The 25,624-nt window shown below is 54.4% G+C and overlaps 1 protein-coding gene across 8 annotated transcripts in view; it reads left to right on the top strand.

The window, feature by feature from the left end:
• The first annotated feature begins 443 nt into the window (after window positions 1–443).
• The window catches only part of NFIX (nuclear factor I X), a 152,094-nt gene continuing 126,913 nt past the window's right edge, over window positions 444–25,624 (top strand). The window contains exons 1-2 of one of the 8 annotated variants that reach the window (XM_048831830.2): window positions 449–774; window positions 24,671–24,831. In XM_048831830.2, the coding sequence (XP_048687787.1) occupies window positions 24,805–24,831 (27 nt within the window). In that variant the 5' untranslated portion in view covers window positions 449–774; window positions 24,671–24,804. Of the gene's footprint in view, window positions 775–1,510; window positions 1,646–24,453; window positions 24,538–24,670; window positions 24,832–25,624 lie in introns of those variants that run through there. The other 7 variants (XM_048831831.2, XM_048831832.2, XM_075121458.1 and 4 more) reach the window with 7 other exon arrangements.

Genomic DNA, 25,624 nt, shown 5'->3' with positions numbered 1-25,624 from the left:
CCCCGCCCGGGGCTGCTGCTTTCCCAGCCCCCAAGTGCCCGGCTCTTAACAATTCACTCACGGCCACAGCTCCGCCGCCCGGGCTGCTGCTCGCCCCCAAAGCAGGGTGCTGGGCTCGCTCCCTGCCCTGGCCTGGCCTCTCCCCCCAGCCGCGCCAGGGACCCGAATAAAGCGCCCCAAACCCATGGGGGGGGGACCTAAACAAAGCCCCCCCCCCCGGCCAGCTTGCCACACAGCTCGGCAGCAAACTTACTGCAGGCTTCACGTGCAGAGACTTTCCCCGCTCTGCCCCCCCCCGGCAGTGCGCCGCGCGAGCTGGAAGGGTTGCAAACCCGGGCGCACGGAAGGTGGCACGGCTCCAGGCTCTGCAGGCCAATCTCCTTCCAACTCGAGCGAGGCGTTAGAGTAAAAAAGGGTCCCGCCGAGGAGGAAGGAGCGAGAGCCCGAGACGCGCCGATCGCGATTTTCTTCCCAACGTCAGGCGAACCCCCCCCCCCATTTGTTTTTCCTCCTTTTCCCTCCCCCCCGGTTTTTCCTTCCCTCCTTCCCGGGCCGATCGGGAACTGCGCGAGGCTCGCTCGCCGCTCTCGTCAGTATTTTTCCTTCTCCTGCTTCCGCTGTAAGAAGTCGAAGGGTTTTGTGGAAACTTGAGAGCAGGTTTTTTTCCTGTCTGTGTGTGTGTTTTTTGTTTTTGTTTTTGGTTGGTTTTTTTTTTTAGGCGAGAGGGGGAAAAATGAGTTTCTGATGTTTGGCCAGTTTCCCTGCACCATAATGGTACGTGCCATGAGAATCAATAATTTCCTCTCTTATTAATACTTTCCCTTCCAACGCAGCGAACAAGAGCTCTTTGTATTCTGCACATCGAACTCTGCTTGAGCATTTTGCTTCTGCTTTTACTTTACAAACTCCAGGGAGGGAAGGGAGGGAGGGGGAGGATTTAGAGATGGTGGCTTGACGGTGAGTGTGATTTACAAAATCGAGAAGGGGGTGATGGGCAGAGCCAGATCCTAGCAAAAGGGGCAGGGGTTTGGGAGGAGAAACCAGGGAGAGAGAAATGACCAACCGACTCTCAATGATTTTGCTTTGGGGGCTTGTAGCTCCTGGCTTTAAAAATTGAACCGGTCTAGTCCCCTTAACCCCTTAAGATGAATTTGCTTTAAAAAAATGTCACCACACAAGAACTCTTCCGAAACAACATCAAAATAACCCCCCCTCCCTTCCCTTAAAAACCCCCCCAACCCCAGTGGTCAGGTCAAATCTGGGTAGGTGTTTCCATAGACAGAATAATGTAATATTGTAACAGTAAATGTCTTACTTGTCTTGAATGAGTCCGTGTGGATGCCGAATGAGAGTGTGGAAAGATCACATATGAGATGACAGGACGTTGTGTGTGTGTGTGTCACAGGGAGGTTCGGCAATTGCTTGGGCTTCGTAAAAAAACAAAAGGGCTACTATGTTTCCAAGCCTCTTTCTAAAGGGCAGCTTGACACCCCCAAACCACAAAGCTGTCGGGTGAAGAGATCAGATGCTTGGAGAGGCTGCTCAGAGAAGAGGAGAATTGCCTGAAAAGAGAATTGTACTAAATTGACCCTACCCTGTCCTGGCTTGGGAGTCAATAGGGTACTGCTCATTTTCTAGGACACTGGTGAGTGTGTGTGTGTGTGTGGGGGGGGTGTTTTCTTCAGCAGGGATCGTGCTGCCGTGACTCTGATTTCTCAGCAAGTGGGAGCCCTTTTGGGGGGATAAATCGAGTGGCCTGGACAGTTGAAATAAGACAGAGGTTGTGTTATTATAGCCCATACTGAAGAATTATCAAGGAATAGGTTCCCCTTTTTTTGAATGAGAAAACCTCTCTTACCAGTGAGAAAACCTCTAATTTAACAGCATTTGCAGCTCCAGGGAAACCGTCTGAATTTCAGGTTTAGCACTGTTAACAAAAATTAAATTTCCCCTTTTTTGTGTGTGCGCGCTAAGCCCACATCCCCCCTTACGAAAATAAATAAACTAAGAGAACACAATTAAGCAATATTTTTATACTGGGGTGAGTTAGATAAAGTCCAGAGCACTTGGTATAAAGCCAAATTTTATTCCAATGTGTGGATTTGTTTTTTATTTCTCCCCAATGAGATAAAAAGCAAATGAAATTTAGGGAGGACAAAAAAGAAAAAGAGGGAAAGAAAAGCAACCACCCGCAAAAGATTTACTTTCCTGGATTGGTTTTATTCGTATTTTGGGCTGGTGGAATGTCAGCTGTCAGCGAAGAGGGTCTGGCTGTGTGTGTATGAAGGAAAGTGGCAGATTGCTGCAGGAAAATCCCCCCGGGTACGTGAATTCAGGAAGAAACCAGGCTCGCACACCTTCAAAGCAGTGGCCAGGAATCTAAGGTCCTGTTGCCAGGGGGGATTTTTTAGCCAGAACTGGAACAAAGCCGTTAGTTAGTTAGTTAGTTAGTTAGTTAGTTAGTTAGTTAGTTAGTTAGTTAGTTAGTTAGTTAGTTATTGCAATGGCAGGGGCAGGACTTATTATTTGTAAAGCGTCGTTGCCACGTAGCCAGGTCCTTTTCTGAACTGCGGATTGCAAAAAAAGCCTTTTGCCCCAGGTGCCGTGGGCTCGGAGAGAGGTGATACCTCGTGAGCGACTGCGGGCCGCCTTGGGGACGGCAGCAGGACAATTCGCCCTGCTCTGTTTCGGGGCAAAGGAGTAATGCCGCGGGACTTGATTTAACAAAAATCGGGGGGGGGCAGCCGTTTTGATCTACGTCTTCCCCGTCCTCGGTGCTGCTTGTCCGATTGCTAGGCAGTGAGGAGGGGGAGAAATGGATCGTGGCTTTCCTGCCTGTCTCGTGGAGGAGAATAAAAATGGGGATTTGAAAATACCGACAGCTGAATTCAATCTTGGCTGAGCTGTGTTTAAAATAGTGAACTTCCTTCCCGGTTGAACTGAAGATTGAGCAGAGATGTTGTCGGTACGGCTTGGCCAAGGACGCAGCCTTTACTGCGGTGTCTATATAGGGTTAGCTGGATCTCCAAAGGTGCCATCTGAGGTTGGCCCCCTGCAGTGCGAGGTGCTGTGCAGATGGCCAGGGTCAGTTCACAAGAGAAAATTCCTTCTTCCTGTAAAGATATGTGCACGTGCTTAATGCGACGCATTGTCCCCAGCAGGAAGTTAATGCACTCCTGTGTAGGACAGGATCAGGGCCTAATGAACAAAACAGACAAAGCCTGGTTGAGAAGAGGGGAAAATGAGGCCCAGAGACATTCAATGATTTGCTCAAGGTCACCCAGGGACTGTGGATTCAACCCGAAGGTCCTGTGTGTCCCAGTGCCTTAACCTGTAGTCTAGAGAGACAGATATGTGAAGCAAACCAAAAGCTACCTCGTTTGAGACACTGCGTTTTGGCACATTAATTTCATTTCATATTGCAGATAGAGAACAAATGTAAAATAAGCAAACACAAAGGAAGCAGATGCACCTTGTGTTCCTATATCTTGGTAAACCTATGGATGAGTTTTTGCAAAGCTGCTTTATTTTGTAGCTATGTGAATTTTAGCTCATATTGGGAATGGAGACAGAGGTTGGGGGAATGCCTTGATGCATCTGAAGGAAAACAGCTGCAGGTGTGTGAAATAATTCATATCCATTCAGATACCTCTCCTTTTGCCAACAATCTTCCTTTTGGCCCATCTTGCAATAAAGCCCAGCACATTGTGCGGGGAGGGGGAGTGCGGGGAGGGGGGGTGTTAATTTGAACGGAAGACATTGATATTAACGAACAAATGCACTGAGCTCTCATAAACCCATTGCATATTGCATAGGTGGAATAGGACTGGCTGTTTGGAAATCTTTGTTTAGAGGGAAGATCTGGCCTAGAGTGATCATTGGCTAGTTGGCAGGAAGCTGAGATGTTGGTAACAGTAACAGAGTTTCTGAAAAGTCATCAAGAAGAACATTTTCAAAAGTGCCTGAATGACTTAAGATCCTAAATCCTATAGGCTTTCAGTGAGATTTAGGCTACTAAGGGCCGGATTTCCAAAGGTATTCTGGTGCTTACAGACACAGACGGGCAGCTACAAAAGCTGGAAGTCAGTGGGAGTCTCAGTATTTGGGAGGATTTGGGGCTAGTTGCTTTATCTGCATTGGGAGGTGCCTAAATACATTTGAAATATGGTCCTTTGCAACAAAAGTTCCATTGGAAGCCAGTAGCATTTAGGGGTCTAAGAGCTTAAATCACGTTTGACAATTGGTCTAAGCTCTTAAGTCACCTAGAGTACATCTCTGCGGCAAGCAGAGAGCCGCAGCATGGCCATGGCTGGCCCTGGTCCGGTTACTCAGGCTCCCGGGGTTTGTGTTGCGGGGGGGATAAAAATCGCAATGGAGATGTTGTTTGGGCTCTGGGACCCCGCAAGTGGGGAGGGTCTCAGAGTCAGGACTCCAGACCAAGCCCAAACGTCTACATGGCCATTTTTAACCTTGCAGCCAGAGTCCCCTGAGCTGGAGTCAATTGACCCAGGCTCTGAAACTCGGTGCTGCAGGCTTGAGGCCTAGATGAAATCACAGGGTCAGATTCTCCTCACTTCATGTGGGGTGGCCCCACGGCAGTCAGTGGGGCTTGGTCGATAACCTGAGAGAGTGGGCTTTGGCCTTTTTTTTTTTGGGAGAAGTTTGTTGGCTGTTTCTCTGTGGTGGACTCTCTATATGCAGCCGTGGTCCCTGTGTGCTGTAGCCAGAGGTGGATCAGGGGCTCGAGGTTCTGGTTGCTGTTGAGTGTCATGTTGCAGGTCCCCTCGGTTCTGATGAATCTTGTCTGGGTTAATCCTGTGATTGTGCGCTGGGCCCGCGTGTTAAATTTTGCACCAGCCTCCTGCGGAGATTGGTGCAAAAATGAGGGCATAGGGTCATGTCAACTGACAGAAGACAACTAAAAACTGGGGCCCAGATCCCACACGTTATTGAGGCTCCTAATGTCCGCTGAAAGCAATCAGAGGAAATCCAGTAGAATTTAGGAGCCCAAATACCTTGGTGGATCTGGGTGTGGGTGGCTAGAAAAGAAACTGATTTTACAGCAGTGACCCCAGCGCGGTTCACTAAGGCAGTAGCCAACAATGGCTTGTTGGTCTATTAAACACCCTTCTTAAACAGCCTGATGCTGTACCTGTTACTCCTGTAAAAGCCTTTGCTGAGGTTGCTCAAGGGAGTGAAATTTGCAAGGTGAATGAATGAATGGGGCTAACCCTGCCGTCCTTGCTTGGGCAAGGCTCCCGCCGGCATACCTGCCTCAAGCATCTCCGACCAGGAACTAGCCTGGTGCTTCTAGGTGTCCGGTCTCAAGTGCTCGGCAGAACTGGCTTACGGCAGCGCCGGATGCGGCAAAACTCGGTGTAGAGCGGAGTCTGGTCTGGGAGGAGCGGCCAGAATTGAACGCGCATTCAGGCCGCTTGTGCGTTCAGATCCGGGCCTGGGCTGTAGGGAGTGACCTCGTGAGCTGTGAAATTAACCAGGGCCCGCGCCCTCCTTGGCTCAGAAGGGGCACGATGGAGGGCTTGTTTGCTGGGGTGGGTTTCACCAGGAGTAGAGCTGACCTGTGCAGGGGGGAAAGGCAGCTCTGCCTCACCGCTAGGTGCTGGGAAGCCAAGATTTCTTATTTTAAAACGGGAACATCTGAATTCAACCAGTGCTGTTAAAAACAAGCGGAATATCCAGTTCAGATCTGGAGGGAGTGAGAGGTTTCTTAGAAATTGGCGGGGTGGGGGGTGGAAGCAATTCCAAGGAGCCGAATCTAAACAGAGCTGAGATTTTGCTCCCTGCAAAGTAACTTTTGCTGCCTCCCGAACTCTTGCCTGGCTCTACCTTCAAAGCATATGCAACCCCAGTGTATTTTGACAGAAGTCTCTTTCTCTGAGCTGCCTGGATTCACACACACACACACACAAAAGTGACACTTCCCCCCCCCCCCGCCTTTCCCCTCTTGGCAAGTGCTAGTGTGAATCTGAGTGGAGCAAAGTTCAAGAGGCTGCGTCAGTTGCAAAACAGCCTTGCCCCTAATGGAGTGCGGGGTGTGTGTGTGTGTGAGTGTGTGTGAGTGTGTGTGTGTGTGAGAGTGTGTGTGTGTGAGTGTGTGTGAGTGTGAGAGTGTGTGTGAGTGTGAGTGTGTGTGAGTGTGTGTGTGAGTGTGAGTGTGAGAGTGTGTGTGAGTGTGAGTGTGTGTGAGTGTGTGTGTGTGAGTGTGTGTGTGTGTGTGGATTTTCGACAGATTTGGCAAAAGCCGATTTTTATATATATATAATCCAAAAAAAGCTCGAAAACACCTAGAAATGTGGGTATGTGGGAGTTGTAAAATTCCAAATACCTTGCGATTTTATGTATTTTTTTAGCAAAATAAATTAGATGCCTTTTTAAGGGGGGGAATAGGCACATTTGTGTAACACAGCCCCAGCTTGTTCGATTACGAAAGCTGTGTCAGGCTAGATGACCAGAACGGCCAGGAGGTCACCCCTGTATCAAAGCTGAAAGATCTCAGCTTGAGGAGAACCACATTTACATTCTTAAAATCCATATTTAAGGACTGAAACAAAACCTGTCTGATTTTTCCCTTTCCCAAAGAAGCTGGACGCTCAGCAGTTCCACAGATTTCTGTGAGGTTTGGGGGTGCTCAAAACCTTCTGAGAAGCAGGTCCAGTTTGGGTCTTGAGCCTGGAAGTACTTACTCATGCACGTACATTTACTCCAGCGGGCGCCCCTCCGGTGCAGAATATTGGCTTGAATGGCTAATCATGTGCAAGGGGGCTGAAAGCAGAGGAAGGTGGTCTGGGACTAGGGCTCTCGCTTAGGACTTGTGAGATGCGGGTTCAAGTCCCTGCTCTGCTGTCGGCTTCCTGTGTGACCTTGGCGAGTTGCTTAACTGCGTTGTGCCTCAGTTTCCCCCATCTGTAACGTGGGGATAATAGTCCTGCCCCGCCCTCCAAGGAGGCTGGAGGATAAATACAGTAAAGAGAGTGAGGCATTGTGAAACCTACTGCTGAAAAGTCTCTCTAGGACTTATTGTAGGGCAAATAAGGGATTGCAGCCTGCAGCTGGGTTTAGGTTGTCTTGCTTTGAATGTTTTTTTGGCCTCAAACATTCCAGAGGTGGGGCTCAAGTTGTGAAGCGCAGGTGGGAAGATTTGTCACCCCAAATTCGGGGACAGTTCAACATAGGGCCTCATGCTCCCCTCGTTAGAAAGGCAGGAGCCGGTTGCAGAAGGTGGCTTTGGCTTTGGCCCACCTTTCACACCCAGCCAGGGCCCAAGGGGATTTTAAAATCGAGGCCAGGGTGGCGGGGGGAATCTGTCTGTCGATGGAGAAGGCTGGGATTTCGGATCTCAGCGTCTGGCAGCGAAGGCTTCCATTGTGAGTGCCGGGCTGCAATCGTCGGCGGCCCGTTCCCTTCTGCCTGTTGCGAAATTATTTGGCTCCCGGTCTCAGGTTTTAAAACGACGGCCAAGCGTCCGTATGGCTGCTTCGTGGCTTTCGGCGCTGACAGGGGCACAGGCCTGTGTGTGTCCGCGCCGCTCCGGCACACCCCGAGCGTTCCTTCCCCAAAAAGCCAGCCCAGTCGCCTTCCTGCGCCCCCCGACCTTAGGCCTTTGATGAGCCTCTGGTCTGGTCTGGTTTTTATACCAGGCTCATCGCCGTCACTTGTACGGGCCAGCGTTTGAACAGCCAAGGCACCCTGCAACATCGGGGCTGGCATCCCCCCTCCTCATTCACAATTTGCCAAGTTATTTCCCCTTTTCTGGCTGGTCTGAAGTTTTCTCGATCCAGTCCTTCCCCTTGCCAGGGAAAAGGTGGGATGGGGACTTAGCCTCTAATAATACAGTATCTCCAGGATTTCCTCTGGAGAAGCTACATTTCGGGTTGCCCCAGGAAATGGTGCAGAACACCTGCTTTTGTTTCTCCCCAGAGGTGGCTGCCTTTCAGTGGTGTCGAAGATGTGTCTAATTTGCAGCGCTGTTGCCGAATTGTTTGATGGGGGGGAGGGGTCAGAAAAAATGAAAACATTTCAATGTTTTCATCTTGAAAGGGCGTTTCCTTTCGAAAGTGCCTGGCATTTTATTAAAAAATACAAGTCGAAATTGTTTCAAAGAGGCTGAAATGGAAATGAACCCTCTTGATGGTGGCGACACAAGATGCTTTGTTTGACCTGAAATTAGATTTTTATTTTGCCCCTGAGCTTCTCGATTGGCTGGGCGTTTTTGGAAATGTTCATTTTCGGTCTGCCCCGAAACTCTTTCCCCCACCCCGACGGTGCCAACGAACCTGCCGCCCCGTGATTCACCCTGCTCCAGTATAAATGTAAAGTCACGAGGGGCCTCCTCACAGCGCGTCCAGAGGGCCCCCCCGAACTAGATACCGCCTCCGAAGCACTTCAGTCCTGCAAACAAAGGCTCAGCCAGAGGCAGCGGCTGGAAGTTGAACTGAGACCCGTTCAGACCGGGAATGGGGGGCGGATTCTTAACAGGGAGAGGAATCAACCATTGGAGCGAGTGGCTAGTTGCGCGCTGGATTCTCCATCGCTTTCAATCGGGAGGAGACGGTTTCCTGAAGGACAGGCTCTAATAACGCCAGGATTTATGGCCTTGCTACAGCAATTGGTGTGCGGGATCCTGTGGCCCGCGCTAGGCGGGTGCGGGGGACAGAGGAGCAGAGAGTCCTGTCCCTTCTGGCTGTAAACATCCATGAACTAGATACCATTTCTCTGAGCTTGTGGGTGGGGTGGGTTTTTTTTGGGGGGGGGGGGTTTGCAGCTACTTTTTAGGAGACAAAACTACAATATGTTACCCCAGTGAAAACTCACATTTAACTTTTTTCTCCCATGTTAGGAAGTAACATTTCTTAAAGTGGTTGAAACCAAAACTAAAAAAAAAACAAAACAAAACTAATTTAGTCACTCTCAGGAGACCTGGGCTGGGTTCATTCGATCCCTCTCACTCCGTTTCTCTCCATCCAGCTCTTCGTGCTCTCATTATCGTAGTATGTGTTTTATAAGCAGCAGCGTGATACAATAGGTGTTATAAAGGGAGTTGAGAGAGCTGACTTCTGTTCCTGGCGCTGTCACTGGCCTGCTGGGTGCCTCAGTTTCCCCATCTGCAAAATGGGGAGAATGATGCTGCCCTTGTTTGTACAGCAGTGTGAGATCTGCTAATGAAAACTGCGATAGAAGAGCTAGGGATTGTTGTTGTTATTTTATTCTTCTCCCCCATTGACCAGTATTGCCGACTCTGGCGCTTTGGTTGGAAAAAAAATCTCTCGCTTAAAATCCTTTGCTGGAAGCCCCATCTCCTGGCATCTTGGAATTTCGGTGGAATCTTGGCTTTCGTTTACAAAAGTGAAATTTAAATAAAATGAGAGGGGAAAAATACCCATTTCTAGCCCTATTGATTGTGCAGAAAATCTTGAAAGCGTGACCCCAAAGGCAAATTGTTATTTTCTTTAAAACATTTCATGATTTTAAAGCCCAGCTCCCCGTTTTTTAGGGCAGGGTCTGCCTCCAGATTTATGCCGTGTTTATTCTCTGTAGGGGGCAGCGTCTGGTCATTTTCACTCTTTCTGTCTCTGAATTGTTTTCACTCTCTGATGCCAAAGAGTAAAATTGACCCCCAGCTTATGGTCTGTCCCCCAACTAACTCCCAATAAAAGAACTGGTTTGAGGGCTTATGGAGTACTGGGACCCTAAGATGGGTGAATTTCACCCCCAGTGAATGTTACAATATGTTCAAAGGGGCTAAAGAACAGTTTTGATTAAGAAAAACAAAGTCTTAGTGATTTTTTTAAATTTAACTTTTAAAAGTTAAATTTCATTTGGGGCCTATGCCATTTCTCAGTGCCCATTTAATAATGATTGTTAGCATTAGATCAGGGTCTCCATTGTGCCAGGCAAGCACTGTACGGACACACAGTGTGAGACAGTCCCTGCCCGGAGGAGTTTACTGTTACATTTGTTTACAACCAAGGCCTGGTCCTATGAATGACGAACAAACGGAGTGGCTGGCGGGGTCACTGATAAAATGGGGGAGAGGCAGCAAGCCAGAGAGATTGTGTGATCTTACACATGGGCCCTGCTCTGGGTGTCAGAACACCAGGATTCTGTGCCCACCTCTGTGGGCAACCTTGGGCAAACCACTTTGAGTCTCAGTTTCCCCTCACAGGCATTGAGTGTGAGCTGGGTAGGGACTGTCTTTTACTCAGTGTCTTTGCAGCTGAGGGTCTGATCCTACTATAAGAAGAAGAAGCTGGGTGAGCGTATTAGGAGGTGAAAAGCTGGGCAAAATTATTGGATCTAAACTTTCTGGGGGTGAAAAATACAGATTTGACGACCCTCCAACATTTTGCTAATTTGTGTTGGTTTTGCGGCACTATTTCCATTGGGGAAAAAAAATAAAACAAAAATTCCCCCCCCACACACACCTAAATGCTTCAGATTTTTGATTTAAAACAAATTTTTGTTTCAAAATGGCCTCCTTTGATTTTTTAAAAGTTCAAAGAGGCTCAAACTTGAAGCGAAATGCTTAATTTCGAGTTGACCAAACCATTTCGTTGGACCTAAAATGAGATTTTTCTCCCTCCCCAAATTTTTAGATTTTTTGGGGGGCAAATGTCATTTTCGGTTCAGCCCCAAATGAATTCCTCCCTCCGCGTTTTCAGAACTGGGAGTGAAGCAAGAAACCCTTGTGTCACCCAGCTCCACCTGCAGGTCGGGTTTAGAGCTGTGCTAAATGTCTGGATCCCCATGGGGAATAAGGGCTTCCCAAGGAGCTTAATCATGGGGAGAGAGACATTTTGCATCTGTCCCAGGGTGCATGCCCTCAGGGCCCGCGGCAGCAGCCCCGAATTAGCATGGTGAGGACGTCAGATTGAGTGGGAGCCTTTGATGTCACTTATGATGAAGACAGGGAATTTCAAGTCCGGGCCATAAGACAGGTCTAGGGGCTAATTGGCACGCGTGGGCTTGGAGAGCACACGTCGCTGGCTCTCTGGCCGGCAGTGGGTGTTCAACCTGATCCCACGCCCAGTCTGTAAGGTCTGGAGGGGAGTGGGGTCTCGTGTGTTAGAGTGGGGGTGCAAGGGGGCTAGGGTCTGCTTCCCGCCCCATTGCTGCCGCGCTGTGTGACCTCCGAGGGCCTGACAGGTCCGCCGGCTCCCCGTTCCTCAGCGTCCCCATGTCTAAAGAGGACGAGGACGCTGCATGGCCGAGGAGGGGTGTGGTGGAGGGGTTAGTTAAACCCAGGGAAGAGCTTTTGAGCCGGGCAGAGGGAAGGTGTCTGCGAAGGGTTGGCTGTCTTCTGTGCAGAGGGGATCCCCCGGGGGCCTTGATTTATTGTGTTCATTAGACCAGGTTGACAGATTTGTCCCCTGTATTTCAGGCCTGGGCAGGGCTGGTTGGGCAGAGACTGGTGAGAAAGTTGCCTCAGAGGGACTCAGTTACTGCAGGTGCCGGGGCTTGGCTCGCAGTGTTTCGGCGGGACCGAACCATGAGTTACTGATCTGCAGCTTTGGCTAGTTGGGGACGGGCTGTGCCATCTCCCCATGGGAGGAAAGATGGTGTAGCTGTGAGGATGCCACCGTGGGCGTGAGACCGGCGTTCAGATGCCTCAGTTTCCCCACTTGTAAACTGGGGGAATTACGCAGGAAAGGGGCGGGTTCTCCATCTCTTGCTGCCCTTCTGGGAGGCGCTTTGGTTCCTGGGCTCAGGACAGGGGGAACAGGCCCACATCGATTGCTCGCTGCTGGTCAAACTGGTGGATCTACTGCTACCTCTGGCAGAGAGGGGTTCAAAGTGTGGGGCTCTCCTTTGCGGTGTGAATAGAAACGGCCAGCTCAATACAAATACCCCTTTCCCCTCAGTTCAGAGATTCTGCCCCTCCATTAACAGCCCCGCCACCCGCTGCAGTTTTCACATCTCGGCCACCTGATGGGGATCCCCTGCTTCCCAGCCTGACGTGCCCCAGGGGCGTCTGGCGGGATTGGGGCCCGGAACGGGCTTGTTCCTGGTCGCCTGGCCAGGGGTTTCCCACTCTTGGATCGGAATGAGGAACTGCAGTGTAAAAGCGGCGGTTAGTGAAAGTGGTGCAACTGGTGATAGTTTTGGTGCTGGGGGGGGGAGCTGGGGGGTGGGGGTCTGATCTGTGGGGATCGCTTTGCTTTCCCATACACAGTCCCCTGTTTGTGCCGCATCACAGTCCTCCCTGCTCCCCCGTCCTCTCTGCGCCCCAGTTCCCCCCCGCCCTGCACCCTCACAGCCCCTCTGCTCCCCCATCTTCTCTGCGCCCCAGTCCCCCCCACCCTGCACCCTCATAGCCCCTCTGCTCCCCCATCCTCTCTGCGCCCCAGTCCCCCCCACCCTGCACCCTCACAGCGCCTCTGCTCCCCTATCCTCTCTGCGCCCCAGTTCCCCCCCACCCTGCACCCTCACAGCCCCTCTGCTCCCCAATCCTCTCTGCGCCCCAGTTCCCCCCACCCTGCATCCTCACAGCCCCTCTGCTCCCCCATCCTCTCTGCGCCCCAGTCCCCCCCACCCTGCACCCTCACAGCGCCTCTGCTCCCCCATCCTCTCTGCGCCCCAGTTCCCCCCCAACCCTGCACCGTCACAGCCCCTCTGCTCCCCCATCCTCTCTGCGCCCCAGTCCCCCCCACCCTGCACCCTCACAGCCCCTCTGCTCCCCCATCCTCTCTGCGCCCCAGTTCCCCCCACCCTGCACCCTCACAGCCCCTCTGCTCCCCCATCCTCTCTGCGCCCCAGTTCCCCCCCAACCCTGCGCCGTCACAGCCCCTCTGCTCCCCCATCCTCTCTGCGCCCCAGTTCCCCCCCAACCCTGCACCGTCACAGCCCCTCTGCTCCCCCACCTCCCCCCCCCGCTCAGTGCTGCAGCTGCACACGATCACTCGACCCCCCCCCGCCACCCCCACATTCCCATACTCAGTTGAGCCCGGCACAGTCTCTGTTCGAAAGCGGAGCCGGCTCCGAGTCGAGCGATGTCCCTCCCCAGTCCCCGGGGCTCCCCCGTCACCCCCTTGCTAGTAAAGATATTTTCTTATTAAGTGGGGGGGGGGGGGAGGAACAAAGTGGAGGGGCCTTCAATCTGTTCCATATGTTGGACGAGCCTGGTTTCAGATTTAATATTTTCCCGCTCCCAACAACAATAAGGAGCCCGAGCCAAGTGCTATATTGTCGGAGGAAGGGTTGGCTCGAATATGTGACCTGGCCCGGCCCGGGACTGTCCCCCCCCCCGTCTGTGGAACAAATCCCATGCGCGGAGACCCCGGTAGCGTTTCCTTCCCGCTGCGGCGGGAATCCGGAGCGGGAAGGGCTCGCCGGGAAGGCCCCGGTGCCGGCCGGGGCTGGTAGATTTCCGACCCGGACCGGCCTGGTCCCGGCTGGAGAGCGGCTGCCGGGAGCCCGTCTCAGGAGAGCCGCTCGGCGACATTTTCCACCCCAAACGTCCTTCCCCTTCGAGACACCGCCTGGCGCTGGCCACTGAGCCGCTGGAGCCCCGGGCCGCTGGGCAGCTCCTCTCCCTTCTCCCCCCCAGGCGCAGAAGAGGGTCCAGTCAAAGCTGGGGCCTCCCCCGCCTCCTCTCTCTGATGTCCTGGACCCACCCCGGCCCACAGCTTCATTCTGGTCAGTTTCTGAAGTTTTGATGGGGCCAAAAAAAAAAAAAAAAGCCATCCCCCTCCCTTCTGCTCCCCCAACAACCAACCCCCCCAACAGGCTTGATTCCCCGCACCGGAAAATGTGGAATTTTTTCATGAAGTGGGGGGTGCCCTGATTTAACAATCAGGGACCGTGTGGAAATATTGTCCAGCCAGCTCCGTTAATGACTCGTCATGATCAAAATATTGGAGAGAGAGAAACGAACAATATTCCGTTGTAACTGGGGGGGGGGGGGGGTTCACTCGTTTGTCCCGTCCAAGGAAATAATATTCTCCATTTCAGAGCCCCGCAGTCGCAGATGTGGCGTAAGAGCTTCGTGGGGGCAGATGAGCTTGTTCTCTCCTAAGAGATCAGGTTAAGCCCTGAAGCTTTAGCTCCCAGGCTGTCCGGCTTGGTGGATAAGAGCACTGGGATCCCGGACACCTGGGTCCTATTCCCAGCTCTGGCGCCGGTCTGCTGGGCGACCTCAAGTCAGTCGCTTCGGCCCGGCTCCTCCAAGGGGTCGCTGGTCTCACTTGCCGGGTCGTTGATCCGGAGGTCAGCGGAGACCGGAGGCCGTTCAGGGCTGGGCAAAATTTTGCAACCAAAACTTCTTCTCGGTTAAAATTGAAATGTCATTTTTTTTTTTCAATTTTGGGATTCTCCGAAAATGCTGAGAAATGGTGTGTCAGGTTTGACCCCAACCCATGTTCAAAACCTCATTGTTCAGGACTGGCAACGAAGCAAATAGTCCACCATTTGCCCCGCTGGGTTTATTATCTATTCCTTAGGCGCCGGATGGCCGCAGCGAGGAACCCCGGCCACGGACCGGGACCCTGTATGAACATCTAGTCTGAAGGCCACGGGGCGTCCCTGAAGTTACTGAGACAAATGCCCCCGATAGAGTGTAACAGCGCGCGGGGAAGTGGCAGTGGGGCAGCGGGGCCGGTCCCGAGTGTGCCTGATCATGCCACCCCTGAAATCGCGAGACCAACTTAAAGATCACGAGCTCGGCTTTAAAACAATCAGTGCTTGGCTTTTTGGGCGTGGCGCCATTCAGAGGGGGTGGGAAGGGGGCTCTCTTGCAGCCCCAGGGGCTGGAAACGGACTTTGAAAAACGACTGACGCCTGTAATCTCACGACTCCCGGAGCTGGGGCTTTAAGGCAAATCACGGTGGAGAGTGGGCAGCACTGAGTGCGTGGGTGAACGAGGGGCAGCTGGGAGAACGGTGCCGGGCTTTTGGCTCCTTTATCGGTCGATTGGTTGCCCGTGAATTTAACTTTGGACCCAAATGAATTCTCATCTGAATGCGAGTGAATATGTACCTTGGCGCAACCTGCCAGGAGCCCCCAGGCTTCTTAAAACTTGACAGGCTTTTCGCCAGTTAGGCGGCGTTTCCCATGTGCACATCACTCCGCAAAAGTGACGGTCCGGCTCTCTATATAACCCCATGCCCACCTGTCGGTCCGTCTGTCTGTCCACGTGCTTCGCTCGCTCCTAGCACCATCGTGCGGGAGTGCTGGCAAGCGGCAGAGCGCGCCCGCGGGTGGGGCGCTGGAAGGGGAGGCGAGAGACGCGGGTTCGAACCCCGGCTCCACCACTGACCTGCCGAGTGGCCTCGGGCAGGGCCCGGTGCCGCTCCGTGCCTCAGTTTCCCAGCTATGACCTGGGGATAATGGACAAGGCTCCTCACCTTCATTTGTGAAGCACCTTGAGGCCTCTGGAAGGAGCCTAGGGGGTCTGCGTGGTGCCTGGGTCCAAGGGCTCCCCTATGCGTGTAGAGCCCCAGGAAAAGGACAGGAGGGGCCCAGGGATTGAAGGGGGAAATACCCAGCGAACTCTGGCAAGCAACCTGCCCCCCACGCTGCAGAGGGAGGTTAACCCCCCCCCACCTAGGTCCCTGCCAATCTGACCTGGGGGGGAAATTCCTCCCTTGCCCTGCATAGGGGGATCAGTTAGACCCTGAGCATGGGGGCAAGAACCACCCAGCCAGCACCTGAGAGAGAGACTGCCAGGTGCCACCTCAGAGCCCTGGCCAGCCCTGATGCTTTGGGGTAAGGAGAGAACCCCGCTCCCCATCCTGGGCCCTGCCCCCCATCCCAGGGAACCCCACCATGGGACTACCCTGCTGTAATACATGTGATTAATAATTAATACGGAGTTACTCAGGTCTGCTCCGGCCATGCTGGGTGCTGACTAACGTTAATTGCTGCTCCTTTCAGAGAGGAAAGCTTGGGTGTTTTCATTGTCTGGGTAGTGACAGTTTCTGTTCAGCAAAGGCCCAGGGCTGGGCTAGCAGGGGGCGGCGGGTCGGGATTGAGGGGCACCACAGAGCTGTGTGTATGGGGGGAGCCCAGGGCTGGGCTAGCAGGGGGCGGCGGGTCGGGATTGAGGGGCACCACGGAGCTGTGTGTATGGGGGGAGCCCAGGGCTGAGCTAGCAGGGGGCTGCCGGTCGGGGTTGAGGGGCACCACGGAGCTGTGTGTATGGGGGGAGCCCAGGGCTGAGCTAGCAGGGGGCTGTGGGTCGGGGTTGAGGGGCACCACAGAGCTGTGTGTGCCCAGGGCTGGGTTAGCAGGGGGCTGCCGGTCAGGATTGAGGGGCACCACGGAGCTGTGTGTGCTCAGGGCTGGGCTAGCAGGGGGCTGCGGGTTGGGATTGAGGGGCACCACGGAGCTGTGTGTCCTCAGGGCTGGGCTAGCAGGGGCTGCGGGTTGGGATTGAGGGGCACCATGGAGCTGTGTGTATGGGGGGAGCCCAGGGCTGAGCTAGCAGGGGGCTGTGGGTCGGGGTTGAGGGGCACCACAGAGCTGTGTGTATGGGGGGAGCCCAGGGCTGAGCTAGCAGGGGGCTGCCGGTCGGGGTTGAGGGGCACCACAGAGCTGTGTGTGCCCAGGGCTGGGCTAGCAGGGGGCTGCGGGTCGGGATTGAGGGGCACCGGCTGAGCTCTGCATGGGTGATTTGCTTTCTCAGAATCCCACATCCACATGGCTTTTGCCATGGCTGCTTTACTGGGAATCTCCAATTCACCCCCGAGATGAAGAGCTTTAAAATAAAGAGCCACCTCCCCCACTGCACAAAGTGCTGGGGGTGGGGGGCGGGGCGGGGAGGGGAGGCGCCAGGAGCATGGCACGGAGCTGGCAGGTCTGGGCACAATGAAACAGACACTGGCATCAGAGGTTTGGCAGTGAAGAGGGATTGGGGGGGAGGGGCACAGATGGTCTCTCTTTCCCCCCCAAAGGTGAGGAGGTGGGCGGGGCAGGCCTGGAATGGGGGTGCTCTCGGCTCACACAAGTCGGGCAAGGGAGAGGGTTACCCAGTGGCCTCCCCCTTTGGCAGTCATGCCACTTGGAGACTGAGGGTGGGTGGGAGGGGTGGGCCGGAGAGACCCTGCCGCCTTCCGTAGCGTGTTGTAAAACCCGCCCCTTCCCGGGCCTCCAGCTGCCCCCCATCCCCCAGCCGGCGGCAGCTCCTGGCATGGCTGGGCATTCTTTGGGCATCAGCCCAGTTAGGAGGAGCTGGGCAGGGGCACAGCTGTGAGAGCTGAGGATGCCCCCCTCCCCCCCCCGCACACAGGAGGAGCAGAGGGAGCAGCCTGTGGAAAGTTGAAGTCGTTTTGAGTGCGTGGGTGGGGGGTGTCGTTGAGGTCCCTGAAACCAGACTCAGCTGGGGGGAGAGACAGGCTTGGCTAGTGTAGACGGGCATCGGGAAAGCTTCTTACAGTGGTCTGCCAGTGCCCCTCAATCCTGACCCAGAGCCCCACTGCTATCCGAGCCCTGAGCTCCCCATTTCCTCGGGTGCTAGAGCGCTGGACTGGGACTTAGGACATTTGGGTTCTCTTCCTGGCTCTGCCATTGGCCTGCTGGGTGACCTTGGGCCAGTCGTTTCCCCTTTCTGTGCCTCAGTTTCCCTGTCTGTACAATGGGGATCATGCTCCTAACCTCCTTTGTAAGGTGCTTTGAGATCGACTGGTGCAAAGGGATGATGGTTACACCCCAGCACATTCTATCCTCGGGGGTGGGGGAGGGAAGGGTTGTTCCTGGCCCCTTTGTTGGCAGTTGTAGGTGGGGACAGATGGTAGTAAGGGCTGGACTAAGAGATGGTGTGTTTCATAGACCTCACTCCCCTCCCAGAGCTGGGACCAGAACCTCTAAACCCTCAGCCCCACTCCCATTCCAGGGCCAGGAGTCCTGACTTGAGGCCGAGCCCCGGCCTGGAACCACTGTCACTTTGGGTTTGATTTATGCCCGGTGTTAATGCAGCGGCAGACCTGAGATACCAGCTTGGCATGGTGCGGGGCACACACAGCCACTCCCGAGGGGTCGGGAGGGGTCACTGTCTAGGGTTCATTCTTTCCTTGGCCTCTCCACCAGTGGGGAAGCGCGGGGAGCCTTTGGGTGGTAAGACTGAGACCCCTTGAACTCAGAGCACTGGCACTTGGGGGTCTGCAGCTGGGTTGGTGGCTGAGTTGGCGCTGCGATGCATGAGGGGGATTGTGGGGGAAGTGCACCCCCTGGAGCCTGCCCCAGAGGGGCTCTCATAGGCCCTGCACCCTGCTTTGTTCTACTGGTTGGGCTCCTTTGTGGCTTGGAGGGGCCTGGGGAGTTACCCCAAATTTTGGGATCTGGGTGGTTGGCTAATTCCATGGCTTAAACCTGAGATCAGTGCCCCCTCCCCCCAGCAGGCTCAGATCCACATGGGGTGGGGGTAGGGAGCAGCCCTGCAGCCCCCTGGGTGGGATTGGGATGGCTGGGGGTGTGGATGCTGGGATGGCTCTGGCTCAGGGATCTTTCCATCGCTCACTCCACTGGAGGTACCTGGCACAGTGCCCCCCTTGCGCCGGGGCATGCCGGTAATCACAGGTTCCTCGCAATGGCTGGATAATTGCGACTGAGTTGATCCAAGAGTCATTAGTGTCCCCGCAGACACCTGGGGAAGGGGGCTGCCTTGGGATCGTATCAAGATTGGGGAAATTCCCGATCCCCCCACTGTGTGGGACCTTCCATGGCACCTCGTTCATCTCCCCCTCCTGCGCGGGTCCTCCCGTGGCACCTTGTTCATCTCCCCTTGCTGTGCGGGTCCTTCCGTGGCACCTCGTTCAGCTCTCCCTGCTGCGTGGGTTCTACCGTGGCACCTCGTTCATCTCCCCCTGCTGTGCGGGTCCTTCCGTGGCACCTCGTTCATCTCCCCTTGCTGTGTGGGTCCTTCCGTGGCACCTCGTTCATCTCTCCCTGCTGCGCAGGTCCTTCCGTGGCACCTCGTTCATCTCCCCCTCCTGCGCGGGTCCTTCCGTGGCACCTCGTTCATCTCCCCTTCCTGCGCGGGTCCTTCCGTGGCACCTCGTTCACCTCCCCCTACTGTGCGGGTCCTACCGTGGCACCTTTTCATCTCCCCCTGCTGCGTGGGTCCTTCCGTGGCACCTCGTTCATCTCCCCTTGCTGCGTGGGTCCTTCTGTGCACCTTATTGGCCTTCCCCCCCGCCCCTCGAGATGTACCTATTTCCTATTCCCTGGGCAATGCTGCCTGGGAGCCCTCTGCCCCGACTGCCGCCACGTGGCACAGGGCCCTCTGTCTTGTGCAAGCGTTGGGGTGGCATTGCCGAATGTCCCGACCCTGGTCCTACAGACCGTGGGCACTGGGGCACCAACAAGGAAAGCTTTACCCGCTTCTGTTGGCTGGGCTGAGCCAGGACAGCTCCCTCCAATTGCTGTCCTCATGCGCCAGTCCCTGCATGGCGTGTCTCCTTCGGCACCGAGTGGCGACAGATGGCAGGGGAAACAGCTCCCCCCACTCTGCCCCGGCTCACCGGGCCGGGTGCCTGAATTAAAGCTGAGCCCCACTCCCTGGCGGGCTTGGTGCCGCGGCAAGGCGCTCAATAGAACAAGGGAGGCGCAACAGCCGCATGCCAGCCCCTCCCCAGAGGGGGCGCATTGCTTGGCACGGGCACTGCCTGGTGCTGTGGCAAACAGCTGGGCTCGCAGTTGGAAAATGGGGCCGCCAGGAGGTGGGGGCAGCCCGTCTTTGTGCCAAGGCCTTGCAGTAGAGTTAATGGAGAGGGTGATGCCTGGGTGCCAGGGAAAGGAGGTAGCTCAATGGGGGCTTGTATCTGAGACCTCCCCCGCCTCAGCCCCCCAGGTCGGCGGGGGTGGCTGGTGGGCATTGGGGGAGCTGGGCCCGGCAATGGAGGCAGCCTGATGCCAGCAAATTCCTCTCCTGGGGGATACCAGACAGCCTGTTGGGTCGGGGTGAGCCTGGGTCACGGCTGGCCAGGCTGGATTGGAGCTGGTGCCATCTAGAGGGGAGAACCCCCATTCCTCCCATCCCGAGCCTGCCAGTCCCTGGGGCCAGATCGGGATTGGGGCTAGCGCCCCCTAGAGGGGAAAAGCCCCATGTGTTAGGTGGGGTGAGCTCCTATCCAGGTTTTCCCAGGATTGTCCCTTTTTGGACGTAGCTGTCCTGGATAAAATGGGGTTCTGTATCTCACAGGTGGCAGCCCTACCCATGCCCCATTTCCTATCTCCCTGAGCCACCCAGTCCCTCTGCTGTGGGGCCAGATTGGAGCCAGTGTCCCTGAGAGGGGAAAGGCCCCATGTCTCATTCCTCGCTTCCCAACCTGTTCCCCTAGACTCCAGCCTGATTGGCACCTTCCACTCTAAGGTGTGTCCCTCCCCCCTTAGCTCACTGCCCAAGAGGCGGATGGGGAGGACCCAGGCCAGTTGAACTGGCATTGACCCCAGGTAGGCAGGAAACTGGATTCTATTGCAAAGAGTAGGAAGGGGGGGGTGGGGTCTGGAGCTGAGAACAGGGGGCTGGGCGTCAGGACTCCTGGGTTCTATCCCCAGCTCTTGGGGGGTGTAGAGGCTGGGGGCGGGGGTAGAGCTGGGGGAGGGGAGAGGCTGAGAGTCAAGGTTCTTTCGTTCTCTTCCCAGCTCTGCCCTGTAACTCACTGTGATCCCTTCATTGCTCTTTGCCTCAGTTTCTCTATCTGTAAAAGGAGACTGATTTTTCCCTACTTTGTGAGAGTGTGTGTGGGGGTTGGTGCTGAGGTGCTTGGGGCAGATAAGGAGCCAGACAGAGGTGGGCGGTTGCCCATCTTATATCTGGATTGCCTTTTCTCTGTGCATAGTCCCAGGACTTTGACAGGCCACTTGCCTCCCATGTGAAACTGAGACCTAGGCTGGGAGTTGGGAGAGGGGCTGATGGACCTGATTCCAAGCAGGTCCAGGCACCTTGGTGCCTTCAGCCCCAGCACAGAACCCAGCCTGAAAGACCAAAAGGCCAAGCCAGGTCTGGGTGGACGTTTCCCAACGCACGGAGGCAACAGTGCTCAGGTCCTTGGTCTTGTGCCAAATGAAAGGCACCTCATGTGGCCTCTCTGGGTGTGTCTACACTGCAGCTGGCAGCAAGCCCCCCAGCCAGGGTAACCAGATTCACGGTAGCTGCCTGGAGGTCAGGTGGGCCCGAGCTGCCACCGGAACCGCGACATACACAATGCTTGTCCCTCGCTCGCTTGCATCTGTCTCTCCAGGGTTGCTCCCAGCTGCAGTGCAGACGTACCCTGGGGGACTGGGAGGGAGATGGGCTTACCCATAAGGCAGGAATTCGCCAGATTTTGGGAGGTGTTCCCATCACGGAAAGTCAAAATCGCAAATTTCCGTGAACCGAAAATCTGAAAAAAATCACAGAGGTTGGGCCAAGCGAAAGGAGATCTTTGGGTAAAAGCTCGAATCGTTTCCTTCCCATGTCGGCCTTTTTCAAAAACCAGCTTTAAATTTTTTGAACTGTGAACTAACTACCATTGCAAAATACAAAAGTGGTTTTGAACTTAAAAATGGACCGTTGCATTTTGCCAATGGCATGCCTTTAAAACCCCCAAAAAACAGAATGGGGAATTTGTCCAGAGCAACCTATTCCTGGGAAATGTTTTGCTGTTGACAAATCAACGTTTTTTCCAACAAAACATCATTTTATTGGAAAATTCCTAACCTGTTCTACACCTGTGTGTGTCTCTAGGACACCTCCTGTGCATGTGTGTGTTGTGTATTGTGGGTGTATCTTCTGGGTGTACTCTGCATATGCTGTGTGGGTGTGTATCTAGTGTGTATCCTGTGCGTGTTTGTTTGTGTGTATCTTGTGTGTATCCCGCCTTTGGGTGTATACTCTGTGTGTGTGGTGTCATCTGTGTCTGTGTGTGTTTGTGTGTATCTTGTGTGTGCCTGCATAGCTAGTGTGTGTCTTGTCTGTGTGTGTATCCCCTGTTTGTCCTGTGTGTGTATATCCATTTTCAAGAGAGTAAAGTCAAACAAACTGCAGTGAGGATTTTACATACAGGGAAACATACACTCCCTCAAGTTCCCCCCCCCCCCCCCGATTTAGTTAAAATGTCCAGTCTGGATAAAGGGGCAGCACAGGGACCTGTCCGCTCCCCCTGTCCGCTGCAGCCTGTTGAGTGGGGGTAGCCTTTTCCCCTTTCTCCCTTCCTATCCCTCTCCCACCCGCTCACCTTGGCAGCTCTTGGATCTGTGCTTGAAACCCTCTCTCTATCTCTGAGCTCCCCCACCTGCCCCCCCCTCCCCAGTTTCTGCCCCAGCAACTCAGAAACAAAGCAGGGCTTTCAATTGGGGATATTAAGATGAAACTTTAGCCCTCTTCCCTCCTGGTAATTCTAAACGCCCTGCTTCGAGTTGCAAGTGCACTGTTGTCTCCTGGAGCAAATGGTGTGTGTGTGTGTGTGTGGCGGGGAGGTTAGCGAGTGTCTCAGCAGTGGGGCACTGTTGGAAAGAGAGGGCATGATTGCAGGAGATGCCACTCTGGAAGGGGATGGGCATGAAGGGGGCTGATGCCTCACAAGTCCACTGACCCCCCTGAACCCCAAGCCAGCCTTCCAGGCTAAGCCCTGAGAGCAGCCAGGTGCCCCTTGCAGAAGACACCTGGTTCAGCCCAGGGTGAAATTAACAAGCTTGCCTTCAGCCCTGCCCCTGACTGCTCTCTGCTGTGCATGGGCCCAAGCTGCCCCCTGGCTGCCCCATCACACCCTGGCTGCGGGGAACGGGGTCTCCTGGCTTCCAGCGCTGGATTCCCATGGGGCTCACCAGCGGGGCGCCCAGTGCAACCAGGGGCTGGGCAAGGGCTGCTCAGTGGCAGGTGCAGAAGGGCAGGAAAGACCCCCCGCACCCAGCTGGAAAAACAACATCATAGAGAAACCCAGCAGAAGGTCAGACAGGGCCTGGCTTGGCAGTCCCTGGGACTCAACTGGGGATCCGGGGGCTAGAGTGGGAAGCTGTCCCTCTGCCTGCTATGTACCTGTCACCTGCCAGCCCTTATCCAGCTATCTAATTTCCATACCCATCCATCCATCTCTATATTCATCCATCTGTCTCCATACCCATCCATCCATCTCTGTACCCATCCATCCATCTCCATACACACCCATCCATCTCCGTACCCATCTCCATAGCCATCCATCCATCTATCTCCATACCCATCCATCCGTATCCATATCCATCCATCCATCTCCATACCCATCCATCTATCTCCATACACACCCATCCATCTCCATACCCATCCATCCATCTCCATACCCATCTCCATCTCCATCCCCATCTCCATAACCATCCATCCATCTCCATACCCATCTATCTCCATACACACCCATCCATCCGTCTCCATACCCATCCATCTATCTCCATACACACCCATCCATCTCTATACCCATCCATCCATCTCCATACCCATCTCCATACCCATCCATCCATCTCCATACACACCCATCTGTCTCCATACCCATCTCCATACCCATCCATCCGTCTCCATACCCATCCATCTCCATACACACCCATCCGTCTCCATACCCATCTATCCCCATACACCCCATCATCCATCTAATCATCTAATCTATCTATCTATCTATCTATCTAATCTAAACAACCTGTCTGTCAGTCTACCTGGCTTCATACACACCCATCTATCTATCTTTATATCCATCTATCTAATCTCCATACACACCCATCTATCTATGTATCTATCTGATCTCCAGACCCACTCCTCTATCACATGCTAAAGCACACTTTCCCCTTTGCACCACACTCGGGTGTATTGTTAAAATAAAGCCAACCTCTTTAGCAATAAAATAAATTAACTCAAGGACATTTAAAAAACGAGTTTATGCGGAACAGGATTGAGTCCAAGGGAAAAACCTTAACCCCCTCTTTGCCAGCGTGTACATTTTCTCCGGGTCAGTTCCTCCAAAGACCCCCCCGCCCCGGTTTCCGTTGTGTCCCATGGCAGACTGAGAGCTGCCCCCGCCCCAGTTCTCTGTTCTCAGGCGGGGTTCCAGCCGAGCTCTCGTTTGCTAGGGGGCAAAGATCTGTACAGCCCTGCGCCCATCCCATTGCAAATGGCATAAGCCCCCCCCCCAGACCCTGGCCAGGAGCCCCGCACTGCGGGAAAGTGACGGGCCTGGCCAAAGCAGGTCGAAGGGGGGAGTCACAGAGCCTGGGTGAGATGATGGCAGAGCAGGCCAGGCCAGTGATTTTAGCTCCTCTCCGGCTCCAAATCAAAGGCTGTGTCTCACTGGTCGCAAATGAAGCGAGTTGCCCAGCAATTCGGATTTGCTTCCTTCCAGTGCTTGGGCTCGGCTCAAGAGCAGCGGGTTTGCAGTGAAAGCACGTCTCTAACTCCCGGGGGGGGGGGGGGGGCCTAGACCCTTAGAAGGTTGCAAAAGTTGATTCTTGTTGCAATGACCCAGCTCCCGTGCGAGGCTGCTCCCAGCCCACGCCGTGCACACACCCCGCAGAACCGAATCGGAGGGAGTCACTCGCTCCCCCCGACGGGCTCCGGTGCGAAGGGGAGGGAAGAGCTCCGAATACAAAGTGTGTATGTGCTGGGGGCGGGGGGGGGGGGGGAAGGAGAGAGGGAGGGGAGGGGAGAGTGGGAGGGAGCTAAAAGCTTTCTCAAGGCAAAAGTGTTCTCGGTTCCAAACTGTGTCTAAACTTTCACTTTCAGAGCTCCAAGGCGGGGTTACCGCTCGGCAGCATGGATTAGAGAGGGAGCCACCGGCGCTTTAGACATGCCGCCAGCTAGCCAGCTGTTCTCCATATGAAACAAAATTCTGCAACAGTTGTTTTCCAAAAATAACCATGTACTCCCCATACTGCCTGACCCAGGTAACAAACAAGCAAACAAACAAACAAACAAAAAAAAACAACAAAGAGAGAGAGAGAGAGAGAGAGAAAAGCAAGTTCTGTTTGTTTCTTTCATTGCATTTTGTGTGTGTGAAAGTTTCCTGTCGGGTTTGCTCCCGGTTTAATGTTGGTGTGGGCCAGGCACCGGGCGGCGGCGGGGTCGCCGGGGGGAGGATTATTGCTGTCTGTCTGTGCTGGGTTTTTGTTTGAAACAAAAATTCTTCCCCTGTCTCTCTCTCTCTCTCTCTTTCTGCAGAGAAAGAGGGTTTGATGGCATGTTTCCAAGCTCTTTGTTAGATTCACTGCACATGGGTTTAGCTCAGAAAATGGCGCTTCTCCCAAATTTATTTCAAGAATTAAAAACCAGAGAGAGAGCGAGAGAGAAAGGAAGGGAGGGAGGGGGAGAAGGGCAGCGGGGGTTGCCGGATTAATGCATGCAGCTCTGCTGGGTCGTTGGGTTGTTTTTTTGCGGGGGGTGGGGGGGGGAGCTGGGGGGGACGTGGGGAGGGAAGTGTACCCGTGTCGAAGTGATTTTAATATGGATCTGCACTGTTATGACCTGGGCCGTGGGGTTTACCGCGAAGGTCGGTCGCCAATGCGAGGAGTTGCTCGCACTTGCAGGGGATTTTGCCTGTCTGGGTTTGCGGCTGCTGGGAGCGGAGATCTTCGCTTGTTTCCAAAAAAACAACAACAACAAAAACACCCCTCAAAGCAACCCCCCCCAGCCCAACTCGACTTTTTGTTTTGAAGTAAATTAACCCCCCCCCCCCCCAGT

The sequence above is a fragment of the Caretta caretta genome, chromosome 20 (genome assembly GCF_965140235.1).
Source record: "Caretta caretta isolate rCarCar2 chromosome 20, rCarCar1.hap1, whole genome shotgun sequence".
NCBI classification, from domain to species: domain Eukaryota; kingdom Metazoa; phylum Chordata; order Testudines; family Cheloniidae; genus Caretta; species Caretta caretta.
The sequence above is the reverse complement of the archived record's forward strand: the minus strand, read 5'-3'. Positions and strand labels throughout refer to the sequence as shown.